Below are 17,890 nucleotides of genomic sequence, written 5' to 3'. Positions count from 1 at the left end.
CCTGTCCCCATAGGATTGCACCCTTAAAATTCTTCTTTAATAAATCAAAGAGTTGCTTCCAAAGACTTTGTTGTGGTCTCTGCGTCTCTCAACTTTTGGGGTTATCAGGTTTTCCAAAGCGCCCAAAGTTCAACGCCAAAAGATCCCTCATGTATGTGTTTGGTTTACATTTGTGTGATATGCACGTCCATGTAAATTAAAGCATACTTTGTAACATGTGGAATCTGTTACTTTGATCTGAATGTTTGGGCAGGAGCTCCTCAGAAATTATGATTATGTAACATTCCCACCCTGTCAGCCCTAGACTCTGCATCCTTGCCAGGCAAATAGTGCAGAGAAATCAGTCCTATTCCCATCAGATTACTGTGGTGAATGTGCTTGTAGCTCTTTAAGGGCTGCTTTGATGCCGTCTGAAGCCCCACCAGCCACACTGGAAGCCATAGAGGGCCTCCCCCCGCCCCTTTTTCTGGCATGCCACTGTGGGCTGCTTTTTGAGGAAACGCAAACCCTTTCGGAGCATGGAACGAGTCATGGGATTTTTTTTGGATCCCAGACTTATATTTTGAAAACGTTGGGATATTATCGTAAGTTGTGGGGTGCTCCCAGACAGAGGGCTCCTAGAACTACTAATCAAATGGCATTATGCAGCTCTTCCATCGTTCCCTCAACACTTTCTTCTGGTAAGAAACAAGATACAAGTAGCCTTGGGAAAATGGGAAGGCTACATATTGCAGACAACTATGTGTGGAACCCGCACAAGTTGCCCACTCCTATGGTAGAGCCTAAAATTTGAATGTGTGCAACCATTTCCCACATTCCACCACATTCCCTTTTAAGACTTGGACTAAATGCAGACTCCATGGCTTCAACATCAGCCCCTTTTCTTTCTCCTCCATCCCCTTTTGCTTTACTACCTAGCCCAGGCTTCCCCAACCTGGTGCCTTTCAGATGTTTTGGACTTCAACTCCCATCAGTCCCAGTCAGCATGGCTAACGGTTAGGAATGCTGGGAGTTTTAGTCAAAAACACCTGGAGGGCACCATTTTGGGGTAGGCAGTAATCTAGACAACTCAAAAGCTCGCATGCTATTGTGTGACCTTTGAGTTGGCCTAGAAACGGTGCAGTGTGAGCTCCAGGTTTTTGGCCAAGACACACCCCATGGGCCTCCTCTCTCAGTGAGTCTACGTTCTCACTGCCATTGTCATCAGCTGCCCTTGATCGTCAGCCGCTTTCTCATCTTTGCTACCACTTGTTTGCTTGTCTGGCAGAGTGCCAGTGAGTAAGTAAGTCATCTACTGCTTCTCCTTCTGGCCACTTCTGTTGTCTGGACCAGAGTGAGAGGCAGGTGAACAAGCAGGGTGCAATGTTCAAGAGGAGGAGTAGACATTGTTCACTTGGACTTCCAAAAGGCTTTTGACAAAGTCCCTCACCAAAGACTCCTGAGCAAACTTAGCAGTCATGGAATAAGAGGAGAGGTCAGTTACTGGTTAAAGAAAAGAAAGCAGAGAGTAGGAATAAATGGTAAATTCTCCCAATGAAGGGAAGTAAATAGTGGGGTCCCACAGGGATCTGTATTAGGACCAATGCTTTTCAACCTGTTCATAAATGATCTGGAATTAGGAGTGAGCAGTGAAGTGGCCATGTTTGCGGATGACACCAAATTATTTAGGGTGCTTAAAACAAAAAGGGATTGTGAAGAGCACCAAAAGGATCTCTCTAAACTGGGAGAATAGACATGTAAATGGCAAATGCGGTTCAATGTAAGCAAGTGTAAAGTGATGCACGCTGGGGCAAAGAATCCCAACTTCAAGTATAGCCTGATGGGATCTGAGCTAGCAGTGACTGACCAGGAAAGAGATCCTGGGGTTGTGGTGGACAGCTTGATGAAGATGTCAACCCAGTGTGCGGCTGCTGTAAAAAAAAGGCAAACTCCATGTTAGGCATAATTAGAAAAGGAATTGGAATAAAACTGCTGATATCATACTGCCCCTATACAAACCTGTGGTGCAACCACACTTGGAATACTGTGTACAGTTCTGGTCACCATACCTAAAGAAAGATATTGCAGACCGGGAAAAGTGCAGAAAAGAGCAACTAAAATGATAAAGGGGCTGGAGCATCTGCCCTATGAGAGAAGGTTACAACTGCTGGGATTGTTTAGCTTGGAAAAAAGGAGGGTAAGGGGAGACATGATTGTTGTTCAGTCGTTCAGTCATGTCCGACTCTTCGTGACCGCATGGACCATAGCACGCCAGGCCTTCCTGTCCTCTGCTCTCTCCCGGAGTGTGCTCAAGTACATATTCATTGTATCCGTGATGCTATCTAGCCATCTCATCCTCTGCCGTCCCCCTCTCCTTTTGCCTTCCATCTTTCCCAGCATCAGGGTCTTTTCCAGGGAGTTTTCTCTTCGCATTAGGTGGCCAAAATATTTGAGCTTCAGCATCTGTCCTTCCAATGAGCACTCAGGGTTGATTTCCTTTAGGATGGACTGATTTGACCTCCTTGCAGTCCAGGGGACTTGTAAGGGTCTTCTCCAGCACCACAGTTCGAAAGCATCAATTCTTTGGCGCTCAGCCTTCCTTATAGTCCAGCTCTCACAGCCATATGTTACTACTGGGAAAACCATAGCTTTGATTATACAGACTTTGTCGGCAAGGTGATGTCTCTGCTTCTTACTATGCTGTCTAGGTTTGCCATAGCTTTCCTCCCAAGGAGCAAGTGTCTTTTAATTTCATGGTTACAGTCACCATCTGTGGCGATCTTGGAGCCCAAGAAAATAAACTCTGTCACCGCTTCCATTTCTTCCCCTTCTATATGCCAGGAAGTGATGGGGCCAGATGACATGATCTTCGTTTTTGTAATGTTGAGTTTCAAACCAGCTTTTGCACTCTCCACTTTCACCCTCAACAAGAGGCTCTTTAGATCCTCTTCTCTTTCTGCCTTTAGGGTAGCATCATCTGCGTATCTGAGGTTGTTGATAATTCTCCTGGCAATCTTAATTCCAACCTGTGATTCACCCAACCCGGCGTTTCTCATGGTGTACTCTGCATATAAGTTAAATAAGCAGGGCGACAATATACAGCCTTGTCGTACCCCTTTCCCAATTTTGAACCAATCAGTTGTTCCATGTCCAGTTCTTACTGTTGCTTCTTGACCCTCGTACAGGTTTCTCAGGAGACAGGTAAGGTGGTCTGGTACTCCCATCTCTCTAAGAATTTGCCACAGTTTGTTGTGATCCACACAATCAAAGGCTTTAGCATAGTCAACGAAGCAGAAGTAGACGTGTTTCTGGAATTCTCTTGCTTTCTCCATGATCCAGCAAATGTTGGCGATTTGATCTCTAGTTCCTCTGCCTCTTCGAAACCCAGCTTGTACTTCTGATAGTTCTCGGTTCACATACTGCTGAAGCCTAGCTTGTAGGATTTTGAGCATCACCTTGCTGGCATGTGAAATGAGCGCAATTGTACGGTAGTTTGAACACTCTTTGGCATTGCCCTTCTTTGGAATTGGAATGTAAACTGACCTTTTCCAGTCTTGTGGCCATTGTTGAGTGTTCCAAATGTGTTGGCATATTGAGTGCAGCACTTTAACAGCATCATCTTTTAGGATTTTAAATGGCTCAGCTGGAATACTGTCATCTCTGCTAGCTTTGTTGTTAGTAATGCTTCCTAAGGCCCACTTGACTTCACTCTCTAGGATGTCCGGCTCAAGTTCAGTGACCGCACTATCATGGCTATCAGGGTCATTAAGATCTTTCCTGTATAGTTCTTCTGTGTATTCTTTCCACCTCTTCTTAATCTCATCTGCTTCTGTTAGGTCCCTGCCTTCTTTGTCCTTTATCATGCCCGGCTTTGCACAAAACGTTCCCTTGAGAGCTCCGATTTTCTTGAAGAGATCTCTAGTCTTTCCCATTCTATTGTTTTCCTCAGTTTCTTTGCATTGTTTATTTAAGAAGGCCTTCTTGTCTCTCCTTGCTATTCTCTGGAACTGCATTCAGTTGGATTTATCTTCCCCTTTCTCCCTTGCTTTTCGCTTCCCTTCTTTCCTCAGCTACTTGTAAAGCCTCATCAGACAGCCACTTTGCTCTCTTGCATTTTTTTCTTTGGGATAGATTTAGTTTCTGCCTCCTGAACAATGTTACGGACCTCCGTCCATAGTTCCTCAGTCACTCTGTTTATCAGGTCTAATCCCTTAAATCTATTCATCGCCTCCACTGTAGAGGTCTACAAAATTATGCATAGTGTGGAGAATGTGGATAGGGAGGCATTTGTCTCCTTCTCTCAAAATACTAGAATCCGGGATCACCCCATGAAGCTGAGTGGTGGGAGATAAAAGGAAGTACTTCTTCACACAGCGCATAGTTAAACGATGGAATTCGCTACCACAAGATGTAGTGATGGCCACCAATTTGGATGGCTTTAAAAGGGGGCTGGACACATTCCTGGAAGAGAAGGCTTTCAACGGCTACTAGTCCTGATGGCTATGTGCTACCTCCAGTACCAGAGGCAGTGAGCCTATGTGCACCAGTTGCTGGGGAAATGGGTGGGAGGGTGCTGTTGCGCTCGTGCCCTGCTTGTGGGTTCCCGGTCGACAGCTGGTTGGCCGCTGTGAACAGGATGCTGGACTAGATGGACCCTTGGTCTGATCCAGCAGGGCTCTTCTTACGTTCTTATGTCCTTAACTCCAGGGGCTCTTGTCAACAGGCTCCTACTGGCATGTGGGCACTTGGCGGGTGCGGAACCATACCTGCCAATTGGCCCTGAGAAGGTACTTCCATAATGTGGTTCTTGGAATTTTCTAGACGGTCAATAAGGCTACCTTTCCTGTTTGTGCTCTTAGGTTCATCAGCTGCTTGGTGCGGGAACCTGATTTTGCTGGGACAGAGCACTGTGGGCTCCCTTCTCCAGCAGAATCTGCTCCTACCAGTCCTGCCCAACAGCTGTCTGGCCAGTTGGGGGAAAGGAAGAGATCCTGATCTCCAGAAGGGGGAGGTTAAAGCCCCTTTCTTCTGGCAATCATTAGCCAGGTTGCTGGGATGGGCGGCGGGGTGGTGGTGTGAGATTAAAGTCTCCCCCCTCGATCCCAGTGACTTGGAATATGATCACTGGGAGGAGGAAGAGGTTTTAACTTCACCTCCCTGTCAGTGACCATGATCTAAGTAGCTAGGGTGGGTGGGGTGAGTGGTGGGACGGATATGTGTGTGTCTATATGTATGCATGTGTGTGGGGGGTGCAGCCCAGGGGGTTAAGTTGGCCCCGGGGCCTTGCCCATCACTGTTTTAGGACAGGTAGAAGGGGTTGGTTCCAACTGTTGAAGGGGGAGTCGTGGCTGATGGGGGGCGGGAAAGGTATACGGATGAGACCTCGACTTGCTTGGCTCCCTGACCAGTCTCCCTGTCACCATCTGACATGGCGAATTTGGGAATTTTGAAAAGGCAGAAAGCCCCGTTGTTGTTTCTCTCCCAGGCACATGTTACTCCCCCCCCTCCAGCCCCCGCGTCGATTTCCTCTGAGCGGCCGGCAACCTGCCAGCTTTCGGTTGCCAATCTGTCGGTTTCGTTTCCTGCCGCCAGTGATTTCGTCCCTCCGACGCTTCCTCGCTTCTCACATTCCGTCAGCTGACTTTGAGGAAATCGAGGCACTCCGACGCTCACCCTATAAGTGCAGGGTGCGGGGGAAACTCATCGGAGGACTCAGCCTGCCGGTGGGGTAATCGGGACATTATATTTCTCTGCCCGGCAGGCTAGATTTCTGCCGAGGACCCGGGGCGACAGCTGAGCTAGCAGGGGGAGACCCTTGCACAGGGAGAAGTCGTCGCGATGACGGCGGACGAGAAGGAGAACCTGCGGCGCTGCAGGCATTATATCATGAAGACCCTGAATCCCGCCTATCTGCTGAGCTACATGAAGGACTGGCTCCCCGATGGTGAGTGCAGCCACGCAGTCAGTGTTTTCTGGCCAGGCGGCCCAGTCTGCTCTCGATTGGTCTGCCTTTCCCGATGGAGTTGCTAGATAGCAGCGGGGTGGGGGCAGCGATTATGCTTGGCAGCGGGGGATTGTTTTTATCCAGCTGTACCCAACCAACCTTGCCTCCTAGCGCAGAACATCTTTATATCACCAAAAAAAAAAGATCGATTTTTTTTTAAAAACAGCAACAATGTATTTCCGGAACGAGCATGAAATTAAAAGACGCTTCCTCCTTGGGAGGAAAGCTATGGCACACCTAGAGAGCATAGTAAGAAGCAGAGACATCACCTTGCCGACAAAGGTCCGTCTAATCAAAGCTATGGTTTTCCCAGTAGCAACGTATGGCTGTGAGAGCTGGACTATAAGGAAGGCTGAGCGCCGAAGAATCGATGCTTTCGAACTGTGGTGCTGGAGAAGACTCTTACGAGTCCCCTGGACTGCAAGGAGGTCAAATCAGTCCATCCTAAAGGAAATCAACCCTGAGTGCTCATTGGAAGGACAGATACTGAAGCTGAAGCTCAAATATTTTGGCCACCTAATGCGAAGAGAAAACTCTCTGGAAAAGACCCTGATGCTGGGAAAGACTGAAGGCAAAAGGAGAAGGGGACGGCAGAGGATGAGATGGCTAGATAGCATCACTGATGCAATGAATATGGACTTGAGCACACTCCGGGAGAGAGCGGAGGACAGGAAGGCCTGGCGTGCTATGGTCCATGGGGTCACGAAGAGTCGGACACGACTGAACGACTGAACAACAACCCTGTAAGAATTCCAACATCACAGCATTGTATTATGCGCCTGGATAGTGTAAATGGAGCTTTTCCACCAACCAGCGACATAATAGAAAACTCCTGGCCATGGTTCCCCCCCCCCCCGCTGCCTTTTGCACTACCGAACGTGGGGGCGATTGTGGAATTAGGGCTGCGCTCCTAAACACGCTTACTGGGGAGTACGCCCCATTGAGTTTCTGTTGGTTAAATGTAGGGATAAAATGGAGAGGAGGCGGCCCACGTAAGCCGCTTTGGGTTCCTTGCAAGAGGAAAAAAGGCGGGATATAAATGCAATAAATGAAATGAGACGGGGTGCGATTCTGCACGCTTCCTCAGAAAAAGCCCCACTGTATTCACTGGGGCTCTGTGCCAGGTAGACGCAGCCTAAGTGGCCAGGGAGCAAGGGCAGGGGGTTGCTGGTTCGAACAGCGTTCCTCCCTGACGTGGAAAAGAAACGCTGGCCCTGTTCGGTTGGGGCCCTTAACAGTCAGAGATCCCGCAACAAATATGACAGATGCTTCCCAGGGGCGCCCGCAACAACTGTTCAGCCTGGAACGGCTCTCCTTCCTTCGCTCGCCCCTTGTGGAGAGGCGAGATCCTCCTGCTGCTCCCAGCCTGCGGCATGCTAACGTTGACACAGCTGCCTTTTTGGAGGCCCGACTCGTGCTCGCTCGCTCGCTCGGCTGTCCCGGGTGGACTGGGAACACGCCTTTGACCCGGCCTGTGCTCTCCGCGCGGCTTTTCAGTCCCGCCAACGGAAGCAGAGCTCTGAGCCGGCGGAGGCTCCGCAGACGGAAGAGCTGGCCCGGAGCGGCGTGGGGAGAGAGAAGCCATCTCGTTGGAGCTGCGAAGCCAGAGGGCTGGGCAAGCTTTCCGGCTGAGCCCCCGCCAGTAGATGGCTGAGGGGTGGAGCAGCTGGAAAAGCAAGGGGGAGGAGAGAGAGTGCGCGCCTGCGCGCATGAGGATAAAAGCTCCCTCACTTGGGTGGTCTCTCCGTGGTTCTTTAAAAAGGTAAAGGTAAAGGTGTCCCCAGCCAGTCGTGTCCGACTCTAGGGTGCGGTGCTCATCCCCGTTTCTAAGCTGAAGAGCCAGCGCTGTCCGAAGACGCTTCCGTGGTCAAGTGGCCGGCATGACTGAACACCGAGGTGCACGGAACGCTGTTACCTTTCCCGCCGAGGCGGTGCCTATTTATCTACTTGCAATTTCTTGCTTTTGAACTGCTAGGTTGGCAGGAGCTGGGACTGAAGACGGGAGCTCACTCCATCACGCAGCACTCGGGTCTCGAACTGCTGACCCGCCGACCTTCCAGTCTGCAGTTCAGCGTCTTAACCACTAAGCCACCGCGGCCCCCCGTGGTTCTTTACTGGTGCCTAAACCCAGTGCAGTTTTCTCCCAAACATTGCCTTAAAAAAAAAAAAAAAAACTTTTACGCCCCCTCCCCGCTAGATTTTCACTCACTCTTTTCTTGCCTTCTTCAGGAGAGAGCACCCAAAAAAACACTCACCATCTAAAGTGGTACAGCCCATTCTACCCAGTGGAGGCTGGTGGCGACGATTTCGGTGGGGCTGTGAAGCCACTCTGGGTTCCAGTCAGAACTCTAAAGGAGCTGGGTTCAGCATAGCTGGATAACTCCTCTAGAGTTCTGACTGAAACCCAGAGCCCATTCACTGCCCCGCTGAAATCAGAGCCATCAGCCTCCACTGGTTCCGCCGTTTCATTCTGCTGCTTGTGTCTACTGATCTCTCCCTCCTGTTATAACAGATTAACAGCTATGTGTAAGATGGGACGTACTAAAACAAAGGGAAAGGATGTCCACGGTTTCATTGTTTATAAAATGCAATCGTTAATTTTAATTAATTGAGGGCACAATCCTATGCATGTTTAGACAGGAAAAAGGTCCTACAACTCCTGGCATCCCTCCAGCCAGGCATGCTGGGAACTGTAGGGATTTTTTCGGTCTAAACACCCTTAACTGTGGTGATATGCTCGAAGCCTTCAGCCACTACGGCAGACTTCCCTAACCAGCACATAGCTTTGCAGTCCATGCAGCTGGAAGCCAAGAGTTGGAAGTAGGCCAAGAGACACTGTTATATGCCTCAGGGGAATGGAGTGGACAGATCCCTCCCTTAAGGGGCTACAGGGGTGCACCTGGCAGGGTCATGCCTAGGGGTGCTAGCAGGCATGATTTCACTCAGTTGTGGTGGCCACAAACTCCCTTACAGCTCTCTGGCAGCTGAATAGGTTTGCCTGATACAGGTTTGCTGTATCAAATTAAGGGCTATTCAATAGGCTGAGGGACAGAATTATATGCCTGCTTCTTCCCCCTTGCTGTGGGGCAGCACGTTGTGATTCTTTTTTCCCGTTTGTGGAACAGGCGGAGAAATGGCTTGCTTCAGTTAGCCTGGGTTTTGTTTCGTTTTTGGTAGCATCCCCATAGCAACCATAATGTGTGCTCTGGCACCTTGCTTAGTGAAATACATGAAGCGGTGACCAGGAAAGGAAGGAGTATGCAACCTTCTCCATTGACACCTTTTGTACTTTCATATTTGTGTCCAAGTACAAATGTACAGTAAGAAGTGGCCTTCAGTGTCCGCTTTGGCCAGTGACCTGTGGTGTTTTGCGCTGTTCGTTGCTTGCATTTTAGCTTTCCAATAGCAGGGGGAGTATACTGGTAGAAAGAAAGAAAGAAAGAAAGAAAGAAAGAAAGAAAATGCTAGAAGGGAACATTTCAAATGTGGAGTTTTCCCCATAGCTCTTTATCAGTCTTTGGTGAAGAGAGGTGTTGTTTGGTGAACTAGTGTACCCAGAAGGTCATGCAGGAGCCCATGGCCTCTAGAAGCCAGGTAGCTCTCAAAGCCCCCTCTTTACGAACCCCATCAGTTTTCAGATTCTGGAACAGTTGTCTACAGGAGAGTGGCTGAGGTCCTGCCTCAGAAAGCCAAGGAAGAGTGAAGAGGAAGCAGGGCTGGCTCCAAATGTGAGTCAAAGCACCCTTTGGTGGCTCCCCTTTTACTTCAGTGGGCCATGGCTCTGAATCAGTGGAGCTCCTGCTCCAGAGGAGGCCAGCTGCAGGAACCTATGCAACATCCTAATCCCCTCCAGCTGTCAACAATAGGGGTTAGTCTTGCTGTTTTTGTTTTTAATATTTTAGATGTTGTTGTTTTGCTTAATATTTACTTATTGCAAGTTTCCTTTAAAAAAAAAAATCAATCAGGATTTCCCCTTGAGAAATACGACGCGGTTTTGAGGTTCTCCTTTTATTTTCTTTGCCTTTGGAGATGGTAAATTTGAATTGGCCTGTGGGTCCTTGAGAGGCTTCTGAACTGAAGGGACCCTGCAAATTCCATGTTTTCTACTCAAGCTGAGAAATTAACTGTAATAGCGACTTAACTTTCATCTGACTTCATTCTAGAGACTGTGGAGAATATCCGAGAGCTTAAGGAGAAGCCTACCGCTGCTGCAGAGCTATTTCTACAGTCCATTCTAGAGCTCACGTCGGAGGGATGGTTCCGTGGATTTTTGGATGCCTTGAATGCAGCAGGTTTGAGTGTGCTGCAAAATGTAATGGCTTTATCATGCAGAGTGTATTTGTTAAACTGTTTAGCCCTTCTGTGTCTGAGATTAAAAACAGAGAAGCAGCCACCACTTTGCTAAAACATTGTGGGTTCTGCATGAGGATAGCACCCAGTCAGCTGAGATTAAGAGAAAATGAGAAATAGTTATAAAATGGAATTCATCAACAAAGCAGCAAACACTTTGAATAACATTACATTCTACCAGAGGAGGCTTAGTTCAAACACCTTAGTCAAAAAGGCTTCTCCCAGGATCCTTTGGAAGTAAGCAGACTCTTTCCCTCCTCCTGATAACTTATCAGAAGCAACCAGGAAAAGGAGAGCTCTAGTTTGCTCAAGGGAAAGCAGCCACTGGCAGGATATGTATGAAGAGACGTGAGAGGCTACAGGGAGAATGAGCAAGCAGTGGATGTGGAGTCTGGGCAGCTCTCCTTGCCAAGAGCACCAAGCATGGTATTCGGAGGAACTGTCTAGCCCTATACTGTCCACTGTGGAAGGCAGCGGGGCTCCCTTGTTCCAGAGATGTAAAGATTGAGACCGATGTATACAAAAAAGAAGGCTCAAAGTTGTGAGTGTTCTTTGAGATCAGTTTTTAAGGTACGTGTGACTGTAGCACAGCAGTGAATTCTTTGTCTGGCTACTCTGCCTCTGTCTTCTGTTGGACAATAAAGCACCCTGGAACCATTTGCCTGAGACAGGAGGAGGCTGCGGATATGGGCTGCTTTTCTTCCTCAGGAGGAGGAGGAAGAGGTGTCAGCAGCAGTGGCAGTGAGGAGGCAGGTGAGCAAGCTTCTTCCTCATGCAATCCCTTCTCTCCCTACCTGCATGGGAAAGAAATTGCCTATTTGCTGCAACCGCCTCCTGTTTTAGGTAAGCAGCAGAGGAATGCTGCGTTCCACTAACAGGAATCGGCAGCAGTGACAGAGCATCCAACCAAGTGGCTGTAGCATAGCCTCCCCTGATTCACTATTGTGCTACAGTCACCTGCACATCAAAAAATCATTTCAAAGTGTGATCGCAGCCCTTTGAGTGTCTTTTTGATGTATTTTTGTCTGAGCCCTAATACTGACCAGATTGCATGTGTTCCCTCCAGCACAAGGGTAGAGTGTGAATTGATCCTGAGAACCAGGGTTTAGCTGGCTAGAGGAGTTGGAGATTGAATCTGGGACTTTAACATGCCAAGTTTATACTCTATTGCTGATTTAATCTAGTGGTCTAAATGTTCTTGAAGCATAGGAGAGAAGCTGTAGTTGAGTGGTACAGTCCATGTCTTGGATTCAAAATTCTTACATGGATATTTCTAATACAGTGCGAAGTTTTATATGCTAAAATGGCTGTCGCTCTTGGTCGTTTCTGTTTCTTTCACTGCAATTCACTTTGTGCTTGCTATACCTAAAAGCATCTCCGGGGTACCAAAAACGAATTGTATCTGTGTCTCAGCATTACAAAAATAAGTGTTTTCCTCCTGGCCTTGTGCAGTTGGACAGAATACTCAGAAGCAATTATTTTTAAAAGAAAAAGGTTTTAAAGAGATTTACACAGAAGAAACTAGCTTAGAGAGGCTGGATAGAATCAGCTGATTTAATAAAGGATGATATGAATCAGGGATGGTCAACTTGAAGCCTAATGTTCCTGGCACCATCCTATCCAGCCCCACTGGCTTTACCAAATGTTTGTCAAAATGTGATGAGGGGCCTAGAGAGTTCCAGCTTGCCTTTGGAGAACAGAGGGCTAATGCAGACATTTTTTTTAAAGACAACTAGCAGTTACATCTTCCCCCCCACTGCCCCATTTTTTACTCTAGTTCTAGTGTAGGGGCCCTGATCTGGATCGGGACCCTACATTGGAGGGGAGGGGGCTTTGACCCTTCCCCCTGCTATGGGTTTGGTTCAGATCACCTGTGCCCCCCCAGTCACTTTGCCTGCAGTATAAACTGCAGGTATGGGACACCCCCCCCCCCCCAAATCTGGAGTGTTTTAGCTGGCTGTCCAGGAACAAAGGATCTAATTTGCATTGATGCTGACTAAGGGGGAAAAGCTTGCTTGGTCAATCCATAAGTTTTGAATGGAAGTTTTATTTGATGTTATACATTTTTGCCATCTTGTTTCTAAAGGTTACTCTGGTCTTCATCACGCAATTGAAAATTGGGATTTCCAGATGATTGAAAATCTGGAGTTTCACAGAAAGTTTCTGAAACGAATTGAGCCGTCTTTGTGGAACATTGATCCTGAGCAAGTACTTCCTGACATGGAGGACTGTTTCATAGACCAGGAGTGCCAAGAAATTCGGCAGGTATTACTGTTTCCGAATGCAAAGTGCTTGGTGGGGGGGACGAATGATTTTACCAGCCTATCTTTATGTCTATCCAAATCGTATCTCTTCCTTCAATAATCATGCTAGTCTTGGATGTTTTTCTATCTATATTAAACATTGCCATCATGAAACTGGGGTCAGTGTTTCCAGGACAGAGAGACTGGCTTTGAGCCACAGAACGTCTCATTTTGGACATCAAGGCTGCAATCCCAGGGACATGTTCCTGGGAGTAAGCCCCATTGACCTCTGAGTAAGATCATGCTGTAAATGCTGGGTCCTTTTGTAACAGCTTGGCACTGGTGGAGAGACAAAGCAGAACTCAAAAACATGTAGCTGCTAGAGTTGTCTTTGTTTAAGACACTTCAAAGAGTCCAAAATGGGACTGACTGCATGGTCTCTTACCCCTCCAACCCCATGTCCTGGGCAGCTCTGAAAACATACATGTTACCCCTCCCTAGGGTTTCACCACATGGGGCTTTTATCCTGCTTGAGATTGGTTACTCACAGAAGTTAGTGGGTCCTTTACATGACATTAACGACTTCCACGGTGTCTCCCACACTAAATGACTTTTATCCCATTTTTAAAAAGATTGGAGATAATGAGCTCTCAAATTATAGCACATTGAGTTCCCTTGTGAAAAGAAGAAATCTCACAATAAGAGGAGCTAGACCAGAGCACCATCTAGTGGTTGTGTAATGAAACATATAGAACAATGCGGATAAGGGGGAAAGTAGTGGTGGTGGTGGTGGTGGTGGTGGTGGGTGGGGAGGGAAGTGCTTGTAAAGAGAGCCTGTTGTGATCTTGCATTCAGAATGGAAGCAGAAAGCCCTGGAAAAGTTGTGGGATTTTAACCTGGTGTAGAAATGCTCCTAGGTTCAGCTAGCTTCAAAACTGTTCTCTCCCTTCTTTTTAAACCTAAGACTTCAAGTTGCTATATCTCAGTAAGTAGGCTTTTCCTTTTTGCTCCCTTTCTTATCCCTTCACCCCAGATATAAAACTTGCTATTTTCTCTGTCCCCAACCAGAGGCTGGAGGAATTGTCAGTTCAATGCTCCTGTACATTTTAACGTCCTCACATGAGACTGTGAAGTCTCCCTTGCCCTTGGTTACTCCTATAGGATAACTTCCCCACTTCACTATGAGCTCAGAGTTCCAAGTCTTGGAAGCACCTTTGGGCTAACACAATTGCAACATAAGAAGGTTTTCCTCCCTCCCACTTTTCAGTAGTGTGCTAATTAGGCTTATCCAGAAAGCAGAAACCAAAAATAAAACCACAGAAGCTTGATTTATCTCACCTCAAATATGCTGACGCTGATGCTACAACTACAGAATAAGTAAGGATTTTTTTTTTTTACATTCGCAAGGTTGTGAATAAAGGAACATACATGAGATGGATTTTAAATTATTCTTTTTGCATTGCAGCTTATATTCTCCGAGATCCTACAAGAGTAGGCTTTTGAATTTAGCTTACGTTACTGATGATAACATTTTTTAAAAGGCATCCCTTTGATTTTAAAGATGCTCTGGTAGCAATCAGCCTCCTTGAGTTCATGGCTACCTCAGCATAACCAGATGAATCTTTGAAATGTGTGTGTTATGGAGTCCTCTATCCTTCACAGTATCTCTCCCCTTTCCACCCAGCCCTCTCTCAGGGTGTGTCTCTCTTGTTATACCCACTTTTCTACATTGTTCTACATATTTAATGTCTTCTGAGATTTGACCCTCAAGAGAAAACTTTATACCTCTACAGCAACTCCTTGGGGCCAAAAAGAGTTATGCTCCAGATATGTCACAGGAGGCTAAAATTCACAGGGTTGCACATATGATGCCAAAGGAACATTTGTAAACTTTTAGTTTTTTTTTTTTTAAATAACAAGAAAACCAGTAACTTTATATGCAGAGCTTATTTATCTGAAACGTTATCCAAACATGCAGTGCCTTTCCTCTTGTGCCTGTACAGAAGTGGTGAAAAACTATAGTAGAACCAAGCTACTAATATACATATTTCTCCCAAGCCAAATGAAAAGCAAGAGGAAACCTTAAACAAAATCTGAGAAATGGAGATTGTTCTTTTTAGATTAATAGAAGGGGATTAAAATGTTTAAACCAGACTAAACAATGGGTTCAATCTGCAAAACAGTTCTCCTGCACAAAGTGACTGTTTATTTCAGTTAAAATCAATCAGTTTAGTTACAGTTGTGGTTCTGAGCTGAAAATAGTCTCTAGGCATTAGTGTTTCACTGTGAAGAATGTTATTTCTCTCTCTCTCGTGCTAATAATTTTGACTTGTGGCTTGATTTGTAGGTTACAATAAACAGTGGCCAAAGAGGAGGTGCGGTGAAACTCTTAGAATGCCTGTGTAGGTCAGATAAGGAAAACTGGCCTAAAACCTTCCAGCTGGCACTGGAGAAGGCCGAATACAAAAATGAAAGCGAACTGTGGGACTTGAAAGGAGGTACTGTCACATCTTTGTTTCACTTTCTGCACTATTACTTTGGGAGTTTAAAGAAGACATACAGTAGTCTTCCCTCATGGTGCCCTCCAGATGTGTTGGGCTACAACTCCCATCATCCCCAGGATGTTGTAGTTGAACACATCAGGAGGGCATCAGGTTGGTGAAGGTTGATATATGAAGTATGGAACATAGAGGGAAATGACAAGAGGCATAGTCACAAGTCTAGAACTCCTTAAAGCGGAAAAGATTTAAAGCTCTGATTGAACAAGTCATGCACTTTGCAAGTGCCCCGGTGTACCTTTGGACATTCACATGTGCTGGGAGTACCTTGTTCCCTTGAGAGTTCAGTATGCCTAGAAGGAGTCCTCAAGATGCTCAGGGTTTAAAAACCCCTGGTGTATGCCACTGGTCTGTCTTTGTCTAGTCCACTCCTTCATCCAGACTAAGACTTCAGTTTAACAAGTTGGTGGACGTTTTGGCACCTGAGGTGGAAAATTGAAATAATGCCTTCCACAGTTATTGAGTCTGGTTATGTACAGGAATTTATATACTGATCATGCTTTCTTTTTAAAATGTTTATCCTGCATTTCCAAGAATATGCACAATATGTAGTTCTCATTGGTTTTGATAGGTTTTATAGTGCATTCTTATTGTAAGTCATCTTGAAAATGTTTTTGGAAAGACAGGATAATTTTTTTTAAAAAAGTAGTCAATGCTCAAGGATAATTGTGTAGCTGTGCTTGTTGGTGCATAGTACGTGACATGCATAATTACCTGAAAGCAGTCGTCTACGGCTACCCTAAGCCTTCAGCAACTGTTGCACTGTTTCATTATAATTATGAGGACTAGAAACTTAGTGATGTTAGTGGGAAGCCCAAATTCTGCACCAGATTACCACTTTTGTACTGCTCATGTCTTAACCTAAATTGATGATGCAATACAGGAATTCTATTTGGGGGTGCTTACATAGTAGAGTTACTGAGTGAAATGATTGTTTTTGCCCCACTATGCCAAAAAACAATGAAAATTATAATGCAAACATTAAATATGCTGCTTTATATTGTATTCAGGTAATGACAATGACACAGATATTGAAATGGCAGATGAAGATGAGGACAGCAGTGTCATTGACATACAGTTACAATATTCTGAAGAAGCAGAATCTGACAATCTCAGTGAAAATCTGTGTTCACCTTCAAGTAAGACCATCTGAAAATGGTGTTAGCATTAGCATTCTAATAAGCTTTAAATAGCAGTCTGTACAAAAAGTAATCTCCAAATCATGGGTTGGGGGCATCAGTGATGTTCTAGTATCCTAAGGGTGGATCACTAGGCATTTGGGGTGGGTTAGGGTATTTTTTTTTAAAAAAAAATTTATGGTAAAATTTTATTGTTTTAAATTGTTTATGGTGGGTTGTACATCGCCCAGAGTGGCTGGGTGACCAGTCAGATGGGCGATTAATAAATTTAATAAATAAATAAATAAATAAATAGTGGCAGAGTGAAGGGATGTGATGTGGTTGAAACTGGCTCGGGGTGGGCAGGTAGAACTGCAGCTGCCTGGCCTTCATGCAAAACTACAAACCCAGCTGGAAGTTCATAGATGGGACATATCGGCACATGTGTGGTTAGATCCAGACTTAGTCATATTTAGAGTAGACCTATTGAAATCAATGGTTAGACTTTAGTTAGACATGACTAACTTACGTCTCACTGATTTCAGTGGCTCTTCTCTAAGTGACTAAGTCCAGTTCCATCCCAAAGAAGCTAAATAGATCATGAGTGAACTGCTGGAGTGCAAAGTGGCTGCGTGTGTGTGTGTGTGGGGGGGGGGGGGCACTTTCCAAAAGAACTGTATTAATTCATCCAGGGTTCAAGGCAGTAGGCTCACATGGGTAGTAGAGGCAATTTATTATCCTCACAGTCTGATCCTATGCAGATTTACACAGAAGTCCTACTGAACTTCAGTGCTTACTTCGTAACAAGTGTGTGTAGGATTGCAGCCCTAGGATGTGAATGACATGTGGTTCCCAAACTAAGTGAAATTCTCATGGGAATGTAATTCTCTACATTACAAATGGTTTTAACTGTAATTCCCTTACCTTAGGGCAGCCTTCCCCCAACCTGTTGCCCTCCAGATATATTGGACTGCAACTCTCATCATTCCCAGCCAACACAACTAGAGGACACTATCTTGGGGGAAGTCTGCCCTAGGGATTTCTAGTTCTATTAGGAAGGCTAGCATGCTCTAAGAGGCATTTTTGGCACCTTCTCCAAACTACAGTCCCCAGAATTCTTTCAGAGAAGCATCTATCACAGAACAGTTTTAGAAAAATGTTTGCAAGCTACTGTCTTACCTTGAATAGCTTGAGTTTCTTGACTCCTGGATTCTTCTGACAGTAGTAATTCCTTCCCTTCCCTTCCCCTGTGTTTGAGGTGAGAAGAGGTGCATTCTTTTGCTTTGACTTGTGCAAGCAATCTCATTAACCAGCCACCATGCTTAAACACTTGATTGCAACACCTAGATAAACCAGACCATGGTCTCAGTGTGGGGAAAGCTTTTCATTTATCAGTGCACGAATGCATCCTATATCCCATCGTCTCTTCGCAGACTGGACATTTTAGATTTTATATTTCTGATTAATTGTTGTTAGTCCATTGTGTGACATTTTGTGCCAGTAAGATCCTCTCGGTTCTGTGCCAACCTGAGATGATGAGTCTTCCAACCGAGGATTTGAAATCATCCTGATTTCTGAGACAGAACTCAGGAAGGGGAGGTGAATTGCCAATTCAACACTGGACACAAGGCTTTCGAG

General features: G+C 45.9%; 1 protein-coding gene across 2 annotated transcripts in view; it reads left to right on the top strand.

Annotated features, from left to right (window-relative positions):
* Positions 1 to 5,535: 5,535 nt before the first annotated feature.
* The window catches only part of RIGI (RNA sensor RIG-I), a 38,287-nt gene continuing 25,932 nt past the window's right edge, over positions 5,536 to 17,890 (top strand). The window contains exons 1-5 of one of the 2 annotated variants that reach the window (XM_084834635.1): positions 5,536 to 5,923; positions 10,147 to 10,275; positions 12,420 to 12,598; positions 14,924 to 15,074; positions 16,145 to 16,273. In XM_084834635.1, the coding sequence (XP_084690761.1) occupies positions 5,818 to 5,923; positions 10,147 to 10,275; positions 12,420 to 12,598; positions 14,924 to 15,074; positions 16,145 to 16,273 (694 nt within the window). In that variant the 5' untranslated portion in view covers positions 5,536 to 5,817. Of the gene's footprint in view, positions 5,924 to 10,146; positions 10,296 to 12,419; positions 12,599 to 14,923; positions 15,075 to 16,144; positions 16,274 to 17,890 lie in introns of both variants that reach the window. The other variant, XM_084834637.1, reaches the window with a different exon arrangement.

The sequence above is a fragment of the Heloderma suspectum genome, chromosome 2 (assembly GCF_057233095.1).
Source record: "Heloderma suspectum isolate Gila_16-S chromosome 2, 16-S_ref, whole genome shotgun sequence".
In the NCBI taxonomy this organism is placed as follows: domain Eukaryota; kingdom Metazoa; phylum Chordata; class Lepidosauria; order Squamata; family Helodermatidae; genus Heloderma; species Heloderma suspectum.
The sequence above is the reverse complement of the archived record's forward strand: the minus strand, read 5'-3'. Positions and strand labels throughout refer to the sequence as shown.